The 11,364-nt window shown below is 37.4% G+C and overlaps 2 protein-coding genes across 2 annotated transcripts in view; both read right to left on the reverse strand.

Moving 5' to 3' along the window:
* The window catches only part of LOC124632020, a 27,089-nt gene extending 17,301 nt beyond the window's left edge, over positions 1-9,788 (reverse strand). Inside the window, exon 1 of the mRNA XM_047166673.1 lies at positions 9,682-9,788. Coding sequence (XP_047022629.1) covers positions 9,682-9,756 — 75 coding nt within the window. The 5' untranslated portion in view covers positions 9,757-9,788. The remainder of the gene's footprint in view (positions 1-9,681) is intronic.
* On the reverse strand, positions 9,784-10,829 carry LOC124631643 (frataxin homolog, mitochondrial). Its single transcript, XM_047166136.1, has 2 exons — positions 10,507-10,829; positions 9,784-10,080 (listed from the first exon to the last, which is right to left on the reverse strand). The coding sequence occupies exons 1-2, from the start codon at positions 10,786-10,788 to the stop codon at positions 9,829-9,831; spliced, it is 534 nt and encodes a 177-aa protein (XP_047022092.1). The 5' UTR covers positions 10,789-10,829; the 3' UTR covers positions 9,784-9,828.
* Positions 10,830-11,364: the final 535 nt, after the last annotated feature.

Below are 11,364 nucleotides of genomic sequence, written 5' to 3' on the forward strand. Positions count from 1 at the left end.
CGACTAGTGTCAAACATGCAAGAGTGCAGCGACACACATGAACTGGCTTTAACTAGGATCTCTGAGCTGGAACATGAGCTAAGCAGAGCCCACAACACCATCACACAGTTGGAGTCTGCAAAGTCCAGTGAACGGTCTGCGAACACCTGCAGCCTGTACGATGAGCTTGTTGGTAGTGCATCCGATTCTTGTAGTAATCAGCCAATGATAACAATTGACTTGACCAATGATACTTTAGCGCAGGAAAGTAAAACATTTACATCACACAATAAAATTAAAAAGTATTTAAAATTAAATAGAATAATAGGTAAAATTAGAAAATCATTAAAAAAACAAAAAGTGTATCAAAAATCAAACAATTTCCTTAGGAAAAAGAACATTAGTTTAATAAGTGATTTAGAACTTTGTCAATCAGAATTAGACGTATGTAGGTCGTTTCATGACACAGAAATTCAGCGCTTACAGGAGGAACTTCATATTAAAGAAATTTGTCTTAGGGATATTTTCCACAAATATGAAGCTTCACAACAGGATTTGAGTAAGCGCATGCAAGAGGCCTGTGAGCTGGCAGACATAGTGAGGTGCAATGCAGAGAGGTATGAGTCATTGACAAATAACCTTTCCTGTAGTTGTACTTGCTCCCCGACACCTGAGCCCCAGTCTGTTACCCCGGCACCACAGGTGACTCAAGTGGCTGTCACCCATGATTCTGATTCTATTACAGTTATAAATAAAAGTGTTACATACATTTTTTCTGACAAATTTGGTCAAGGATTAGGTAGTATATTTAATCAGTGTTCGCAACAATATGTCATTAATAATTGTTTACCTGGTGCCAGTTTTAGCCACTTAATAAACACTATTAAATTGACAAAGCTAATCCCATACTCTACTATAATATTGCTTTATGGAGATAGCTTTAATGTTACAAAAAAAGATATTATAGATTGCATTAGTCTTGTTCTACATTTAAGTGAAATAAATAAATGTAAATTCATAATAGGTGCCTTACCTTACTCTTACAGTTTGACTGAGGAACAGAATAGGCACATTTTCAATCTTAATATGTTAATGTACAATAGGACTAACCGTCTTGACTCTATTTCAATTTTTGATGTTAATCAGTTTGATAATAGATTTCAATTAACTGAATATTCTATGTATTTGCCACCTAGCTGTAGACGACACATTGCTAATCTTTTAGCATATAATATACATATAGACACAGGTACTTGTCATGTATCTTCGAATATTGTTAGTAATACTACTAACATTACTATTGATACGCCTACTAGTTTAAACTATTAGGCACGACAACAGGTGAGTCAAATGTTTTGAATCTTGTACATCAAAACATGCAGGGCTTATCTGGCAAGGAGTTAGAGTTAAGTTTGTTTTTGGAAGGTTTTAATGTTCATGTCTTATGTTTGACTGAACATTGGTTAAAAGAACCCGAAATATTGTTTTTAAACGATAGCAAATATACTGTACAAAGTGCGTTTGTAAGGAAGAATGCCATACGAGGTGGATCTTTAATATTAGTTTCTAACGAGTTAAAATGTAAACAACGACAGGATCTGGTTAAACTTTCTGTCGAGCGCACTATCGAGTTGTCTTGTGTAGAACTTGAGCGATATGTTATAATTTGCGTATACCGCCCCCCCACAGGTGATTTCAACATATTCGAGTCAGTTATAGAAGACTTGTTTAATAAATTGAAATCTAATAATAAACGTAAAATAATATGCGGAGATTTTAACGTAAATATATTAGAGGTAGATTCTCCATTAAGTATTAGACTCGTAAACCTATTTAAATCTTATAACTTAGTCAATTTGTTTTTTGAACCTACAAGAATCACGGCCACTTCTTCAACTTGCCTTGATAATATTTTTTGTGATTGTGCAGCCTCAAGTTGTATGCTTCTTAATAACCTGACGTCTGACCATTGCGGACAAAGTGCTTGTTTTCCCATGGTAATCCACAAAAAGCCATTGAAAATTGAATGCAGGCCTGTTACAGCTAGTCGATGTAGTAGATTTAAAAGTAATATAAACAAAAAACTTAAACCTTCTATTCTTGCAAATGAAGATCCTAATGTCATGTATGGATCACTCTTTTATGTTGTAGAAAAGGAATTCAATTCCACGTTTAAGACTAAAACCATGACTGTCAATGCTACCTCTGCCAACTTTAATAAATGGGCTACTGAAGGTATTTACAAAAGTCTTATTATTCTTTATTGCACACATAAATACATTTGACACACTGAAAACGGAGACATTATGTACAACGGCGAGCTTAACCCAGTGTTGGGTTCTCTTACAGCCAACCTTAGAGTGAAAGAGTGATTTGATGGGGTAGGGCGAATGTGCAACGTTATACTAATAACAATAATATATATGTATAATATCTTAATAAATTAAATATATACCTTTTATAATTATATAAAATATATACAATATAATATATACAAATATATACACAGGTCATAATGATAAATAATGTTCCTTAACTCGTCTCTTAAACATATCCAATGATGAGCTCTCGCGTATAGAATGCGGAAGGGTATTCCACAGCCTAACAGCACGAACAGTGAATGATCCATCATAGCGACTTGAAGTGTGGGATGGGACACGAAGCAGAAGAGATAAGGAAGAGCGACAAGGTTTGCCTCTGGGAACGAGGAACTCAAAGCGTTCACGAAGGTAACTTGGAGTGACAGGATTGTGAAGAACAGAGTAAAGAAAAGAAAGAACGTGAGCGTCTCTACGCCGCCGAATAGGCAGCCACTTCAACTGGTTCCGAAATTCCGACACATGATCGTACTTTCGGAGGCCAAAAATGAAGCGGATGCACAAATTCTGCAGACGTTCGAGTTTATCAAGTAGCTCCTCAGTCGCATCAAGGAAACAGACATCAGCATAGTCTAACAGAGGAAGGAGGAGCGACTGAGCGAGAGTAATCTTTGTTGGAAAAGGCAGGAACTTCTGGAGACGCTTGAGTGATTGAAACGAGCAATATACCCTCCTGCTTACTTCTGCAATGTGTTTAGCCCAAGATAAGTTGCAGTCCATAAAGACACCCAAATTTTTAACGTGCGATGAGTAGGCTATTACTACATCGTCATACAGAAGTGGGGGGGGAGTTTGCAGCCTATTTATGAAATATCTGCCACCAATAATGAGAGCTTGAGATTTGTTCGGGTTAACTAGGAGTCCAAAATTTTTAGCCCATTGACTTATACTTTCAAGATCATTATTGATGGCGCCAATAACCCTAGAGAGCTCTTCTGGTTGACAATGCTGATAAAGCTGTAAGTCGTCTGCATAAAGATGATAGTGCGAAACAAGTGACTTTGTGATTACGTTAATAAAAACGGAGAAAAGTAAAGGAGAGAGAACACCACCCTGGGGTACACCCGCAGCCAGATCACACCACTCAGAGGAAACCTCATGAGTACGGACCGACTGCGAGCGACCCCGAAGATAAGAACTGAACCACGCACCTGCAGAAGAAGATATATTAAGTGACGATAGGATGGCTAAGAGGATGTCAAAATCAACTGAATTGAAAGCACTGCTGAAATCCAGTAACACCAACACTGTCAACCGCCTGTTCTCCATAGCTAGCCGAAAGTCGTCGGTTATTTTAACCAGAGCCGACACTGTGCTATGACCAGGGCGGAAGCCAGATTGGTACGGACTCAGCAGGCTGTTTGAGGAGAGGTGACGAGACAACTGATTATTGACAACACTCTCAAGGACTTTTGATAGGATTGGGAGGATGGATATTGGACGGAACTGAGAGACTGAGGAGGGATTAGACACTTTGGGTAAAGGCAGTACATGGGCTCTTTTCCATGCTGAGGGAAAGGAGTTGGTAAAGAGGGAGTAGTTGATGAGATGTAAAACTACAGGAATTAGTTCATCAAGGATAAGGAGAAGCATTTGGAGATGAATACCATCATCTCCTACCGCCTTTGTGGAAATGGATAAGATTGCACGTTTAATATCTCCTTCCGCAGCTGGATGGAATGAAAACGCAGTACAATTTGGCCGAGGAACATTGGAGAGATAATGTAGAGTAGAGGATTTTACGTCATCAGCCAGCGTTACTGGTGACATCGAAAAATGAGCATTAATTGTGTTAGGGTCCATATCGGTGGTGCTGTCATTGACAGCCTTGCCAATACCGAAGGACTTAAGAAATTGCCATACTTGCGCGTTGTTAAGGTTTTTGATAGAGTTATGAATGTGGCGTCTCTTAGCATCTCTGCACAGACGACTGCAGCGATTCCGTAGCTTCTTGTATGAGGTCCAGTTCTCCTCACTGGGATCACTTCTGTATCGTCTTTTAGCCCTATCCCTTTTCGCCATCACCTGCTTAATGCTGTCTGATAACCATGGCGCAGGCAGATGCCTAACTCGTACCTTCTTGAGTGGGGCATGCTTGTCGTAAAGAGATAAGATCAACCTGTTAAACTCAGAGACCATAGTATCTACATCATTGCAGTCATAAACAGCAGACCAGTCAATATTGCCCGCATCTTCCCTCAAACGATCCATATCAATGTTCTTGAAACTGCGAAGGAAGAGAAATTTGGCTTTACGTTTAGGTGGGCGAATCTTATAAGATAGATAGAGAAGGTCATGATAAGAAAAAGAGGCCGGGAGTTGCCCATGAGTGGCTACTTTGCTGGGGTCGGATACTAGTATAAGATCTAGAAGTGAAGGATTGCAATGAGGAGCTCGGTGAGTAGCATTAAGCTGAAGAATATGCATATTGATAGAAGAGACAAGAGAACGGAGTTTACGGCTGCGCACATCATCTTTAATCAGACAAGTGTTGAAGTCTCCGAGGATAATAGTATGGTCATAAAGAGGGGTAAATTGTTCCAGTTTTGACTCAAAAGAGGAAAAGTAATCTATAGTGCAAGACGGATTATAATAAACCCCTAACAGTAATTTTGTACTATTAAAAGTTATTTCAATAAACAGGTGTTCAGCGGTTTTAGAGTACTCACTCGGAGACTTGTCAATGATTTTGTACGTGATATCTCCACGAAGATAAATGGCGACCCCTCCACCTCCCTTGCCAGTTCTATCATTACGCACTAGTATGTAGCCGGGCAAGGAGTATTGGGTAGAAGGAAGTGCTGGTTTGAGAAATGATTCAGAGACAAGGATAGCATGGACAAGGTTGGAGTCAAAAGAAGAAAGAAGATCCGCATGATGGGCAGGAATGCTCTGGGCATTTATATGAACCGTATTAAAAAATTTACTGTACGGGAAAAAAGTATTATAAAGTTGGTCACGTAAATGCACCGTATCATCACTGAATGCACTCGCAAAGCTCTCATCAGATGAACAAGAAGACGAACAAGAAACAAAACTGTCATCAAGATTATCAATCATGACATATATAATAATAATATATAAATATATTTAAATAACTAATATAAAAATATATATATATATATATATATATTAAATACAGTTACCTGTTAACCCAAATCCTCGATGCACTCACCAGTTAACTTATTTAAATGACTAAAAGACACGTATCTACAAAAATTAATTAAAGTTTCTGAACGAGTCACAACACATCAAACTATATAGCTAATGTCAAACGTCACAACATTAACAAACACAATGATATTTTAATTTACAATTACCGACAAACAAAAAGAAAAGAAAAACTATCACAGCTACTGTTTTGCTTGCTTTCTTGGCCTTTTGCCCGTCGGAGTTTTGTTGATGCTCAACGCCGGCTTGTTAGTCGCAGCAGCAGGCATCGGGAACTGTGCAATTAGTTGCTGCAGTTCCGCAGGGGACTCTATCTTTCTCCGAGACTTGTCAGGCAGCAGTATGAGGATCTTACCCTCGGACGTCCAGCACTCCTTCACCCCAAAATGCTTCCGAGCCGCAACAAATGCATCGTGCCTGGGCTTTGTCAGGAACTCTGAGAACACAAGTCCAGTGCCCTTCAGAGCTGTCTTGCTTCGCCACACCTCGCTGCGCAGACTGTGGCTCTGGAACCTTATAAGCAGAGGCCTTGTTCTACTGCCATCTACTCCCAACCGATGACACGACGCAATATCCCCTGCAGATACACTAGGCAGCTTCATTTCTTCCGTCAAGACTGCAACTGCCCGGGACACATGATCTTCGTCCTTCTGCTCAGGAAGACCGTGAAGAAGAAGCACTCGCCTACGGGAAGACATTTCGTGCCGATCCAGGCCCACTGTCAGCAACTCCACCTGCATCTTAAGTGCACTCATTGTTTTCCAAATGAGGCACTTAAACTCAGTGAAGTCTCGGGACAGGCTGGCAATGGTCTTGTGCGTTGCCTCATTGCTGGTGACATTCTTCAACTCTTCCTCATATGTGTTCATCCTCGAGGTGAAGGTGGCAGACAGTTCCTCCATGCAGTTTGACAGCTTCGCGTACAGATCCATTTTTGTTTGTTATGACTTAATTTTGAGAGTGAAAGTTGTAATTGTTAAAAAAGTGAGTGCATCTAGTAAAACTGCTGTGTTTTAGTGCATTTACACAGTGTTATATGCAATGCTAATAATTTTAAAATAAAGAAAACTCAGGAGCTCTTTTTAAAAATGTGTTACTTCTCACTCAAAGTCAAAGTCAAAGTCGAGCGAGGCTTTACGAGTTATACGGTATGAAAATGTACAGGTTTGATACTCCATTCTTAGATTATGTTAGAAAATATTCAAAATTATTTAAACAAATTTGTAATGTTGCTAAAGCAAAATATATAAGTAATACAATAAAAAATTCTTCCAATAAAGTAAAGACTACTTGGAAAATTATTAATCAGGAAACTGGAAAATCGACAAATATTGAGAATAAATTAGAAATATTCGCTGATAATAAACGTATTAGTAATGCGGCTGACGTAGCCATGGCATTTAATGAGTTCTTTGCTAGCATACCTTTAACTACGACTCGCTCCTTGAGTTCTTCTGCTACGGACGCTGAGAATCTCCTGCATAATAGTGTCCCTAAGTGTGACGCTATTTTTAGTTTTGAGCAAATAACGCCAATTGATGTTATTAATGTTTTTAATTCGCTGAGCTTAAAAAACAGTGGTGACTATTGGGGTATTTCCATTAAACTATTAAAGAATATTATCGACATTGTTGCCCCCTATCTTGCTATCACATTTAATAAATGTATTGAAACCGGAGTTTTTCCCGACCTAATGAAACTAAGTAAAGTCATTCCTTTATTTAAATCAGGCGATAAGAAGGATGTAAATAATTTTAGACCCATATCCATCTTACCCGCTTTTAGTAAAATATTCGAAAAATTAGTACTCAAGCAGTTACAAAGATATTTCAATGTTAATAGCCTCCTTCATAGTGAACAATATGGCTTTACAAAAGGTCGTTCGACAACAGATGCTGGTGTAGCTCTTTTAAAACACATTTTTAATGCGTGGGAAAACTCTCAGAATGCCATTGGAGTATTCTGTGATCTCTCCAAAGCATTCGATTGTGTGCACCACGATACGCTTCTACGTAAATTACGTTACTACGGAGTCCAAAATGAAGCTCTTAGCGTAATAGAATCCTATTTAAATAACAGAGTGCAATGCGTAGATGTCAATGGCGTCAAATCATCAGGTTTATCAGTCCAATTAGGTGTGCCACAGGGCTCAATATTAGGTCCGTTCTTATTCCTGGTATATATTAATGATCTACCATACCATCTGAAGAATATCTGTGACGTTGTACTGTTTGCAGATGACACTTCACTTATTTTTAAAGTCGACAGAAATAGGGATCACTTTAACGACGTAAACAGTGCACTTTCGTTGGTTACACACTGGTTTAGTACTAATAACTTGGTCTTAAATGCGAAGAAAACAAAATGCCTTAAATTTACTCTACCGAACGTGAAAAACCTAGGCCCGAATATTATATTAAGTAACGAGGTTCTAGAAACTGTCAAATCCACAGTATTTCTTGGTATATCAGTCGATAGCAGACTTCAGTGGGGCTCGCATATAGCTGGCCTCGCGGGAAGGCTTAGCTCAGCTGCGTACGCCGTCAGAAAAGTAAGACAATTCACTGACGTAGAAACAGCTCGAGTAGTCTATTTTAGCTACTTTCACAGCGTTATGTCCTACGGTATTCTTCTGTGGGGCAAAGCTGCTGATATTCAAAACATATTTGTATTACAAAAACGAGCTGTTCGTGCGATATACCGGTTAGGTAGTAGACACTCGCTAAGAGAGCTCTTTAAAGAAATAGGCATTCTTACTGTGGCATCACAATTTATCTTTGCCAATATACTTTACATTAGGCAAAATATTCATTTGTACACCAAAAAAAGCGATGTTCACAGTATTAACACTAGAAACAAGCACAAACTGTGTGTACCCACTCACAGACTTCATAAGGTTCATGGATCATTTTTGGGGCTCGGTATTCGCTTTTATAATAAACTACCTCTAACTTTACTACAATTACCGTTTAACGCATTTAAATTACAAGTAAAGTCAATTCTTTCAAAGAAGGCTTACTATAGCATTAATGACTATTTAAATGATAAGAATAGTTGGTCGCTAAGTTGAACGCGAGGCAGCTCATTCTTGTTATCACTTTAACTAAATTATTAACTTATTATTATTGTTTACATTAATTGACATTACTTCGGACATTAATTCTGAATTATAATTGAGTTTATTTTTATTTACTTAGGGAAGTTTTGTTAAACTTTGCTTACCATTGTTTCTTTATGGCTTGCTAGTGACTGCAGCATTTCTTACATGTTCTACTTTTGTTGAATAGCAGCAAGCACGTCATGCTCCCTTAGACGGTATGGCCAGCGGTAGCGTTGGGGGTCGGGTTGTCCCCTTCCCTCAAAAATGTGCGAAGGGGGCGATGGCTGATCCTCGCGTTATACTCGTGAACGGGTGCTGCTGGCGGTACCAGGTCGTGTTGATGGCTATTGACACTTTATCAATTTTAGTATGATTTTCTATTAGCTTTTTTTTTTGAAGAAAATAATAATACTGTAGTCCTAGCAGGTACACCTTGTTTGTGTTGTACAGCTACAACGTAAACATCTATGCGCATGTAGGTGGGCACGCTGATTCTATGCTTATATTAAAATACATTTTTATTTTATTAACAGGAGGCTTTAGATACACTTAATGGACTATAAGAAATGCTTGAGTACTTAGTCTTTATAGGTGTAAATCTGTGTGCTAGCCTACTTGTGTTCAGTTTGTTTTTTTTTTTCCTTTTTTAATTTTATATAATAGTTATCATGTGATAATGATATTTTTATGACTTTTTGACTTGTTTTGTATACATTCTGGTTCTTCAAACCTTACAGACAGACATGTGTTGCTGGGGAGTTTGTTGCGCCACTTCTTCTTCCCAGCAAAAACACATAGGAAGTGGTGAAGGGCGGGCGTTTTTGGGGGCTGTCTTTTGTTTTTGACGTTCGAAAAGTGCTGATTTATCAGCCTAATTTGAATAAACGATTTTGAGTTTTGAGTTTGAGTTTGAGTTTGAGGGTGTGCGTTAATTACGGTACATGTTGTATATACTACTAAATTACTACAACAACATAAAGTATTTTGCATGTGTGTATGTGTGTGTCTATCTATCAAGAGAACAAATTAGCAAAAATTATAAAGATTCTTTACCTGATAATATTCCAAATCCCTTTGCAAAAGAATAGGAATACGATCCATAATATTTCCATCTTCAATAACCTCCATTTTGGATAAAAAAATAAAACAAAAATAAACAATAAAACCTATTTACTATAAAATAAATAAAATATACACTTTTCAGACTAAGCTATGAGAACACTTCTTGAATTCTACTTTGTTTGTTACTATTTTGGATATTTCTTCTTGGAGTAATTTGTGTAGACTTATTCCGTCATGTTTATATACCCAGTGGCCACCGTCTTTCAGTATCAAGTCATAGCGCTTGGGCCCGGATACTGGAGAACTAAGCCAGATTTGTTTGTTCGGTGTTTGTCTGTTTATTACGTAAGTACCGTACTTGGAACCGAGGGCTACTGTTAGTACGCCATCCTGAAATTAGATAAAAATTCTATTTTTATGTTTCATACATATTTACTGTGAATTGGTTATATGGTTATGAATTCAGTTGTTTTAAGTACATGCAATTATGGGTCAAGTTTTTCATTCATGTAATTAAGTTTATTACTGATCAGTAGGTACATCCAGTTATTTTTTTCTGATAAGACAACAATAAAATTGTACCTATTTATCAAAGCACTTGAGTAAACAATATTAAAATTGCTGGCAATACTTTTACACTTACATAATTCAGATTTAACAATAAATAACAGAATATTTAAAAAAGAACTGTGGACTAGAAAGCGTTGCCAATAACTATTAAACAGGATAAAAGTAGTTAAATAAAATGAATAAACTGTGCTCTAAAATGGAAGAACCATGAAAGTTTAAAAAAAGAATACTTTAAAGAATACTTACGCTAAACGTGACGTCAGCACCTTTTAAATTTGGAGAAGCATCGACAAGCTCTTCGAAATAGTCACAAAGAGATTCTAATGTTTCGTTGCATATTTCTTCAAAAACCGCTGGGTCGACTTCAGAAACTTGTGGGGCAGATGGATTAGACGAAAATTGGCGGGCAATAGACAAACTAGGCACGTTTTGTGATATGCTTGGAGAATGGCGTATTAATACTGGAAGCACACTATTGATCTGCCTTCGTGCCAGCCAGCGGCTGGTACGGAAAATATTCCTTAACATTTTGTTATGATTATATATGAAGACGAACTTTGCAGGTTATCTTGTGGTTATCTTTTTGTTGATGTCTGTTTTGACACTGACATTTTACTTTGACAGAGCAGTTATTTTTTTTCGAGCAATACCGCCTAGTATTTTAAGACTTCATGATTTAATTTAAATATCGATAGTCGAAATGCAGGAAGCGGAATTGTGATTATTTATATAATTTATTTTTTTCTTGTTTAATCATGGAAAACCTTTGCATTTTAAGCTATTTGTTTTATTGAATACTTGCGCTACTTGCTATAGCTTACAATCACCTATATAAAATAGGTTGTTCTAAAACCCTATTATTTATTATAGTCAATAAGACGTAGAGGAAATAGGTACGGTATGTACCCAGATCAAGATAATTTTATTCTAGTCTTGTTTATTCAAATTACGGTTAGTTGTGTATAAATTGTATACTAAATTAAATAAGCCATTCCATAGAACTATTTATTTACAGGACGAGATATACACGTACAGAAACTGACAATACAAAACAGTTGACATACAAAACAGTTACTAAAAGTGCAAATAAAAAAAAACGCCACT

This window comes from Helicoverpa zea, chromosome 7 (assembly GCF_022581195.2).
Source record: "Helicoverpa zea isolate HzStark_Cry1AcR chromosome 7, ilHelZeax1.1, whole genome shotgun sequence".
In the NCBI taxonomy this organism is placed as follows: Eukaryota; Metazoa; Arthropoda; class Insecta; order Lepidoptera; family Noctuidae; genus Helicoverpa; species Helicoverpa zea.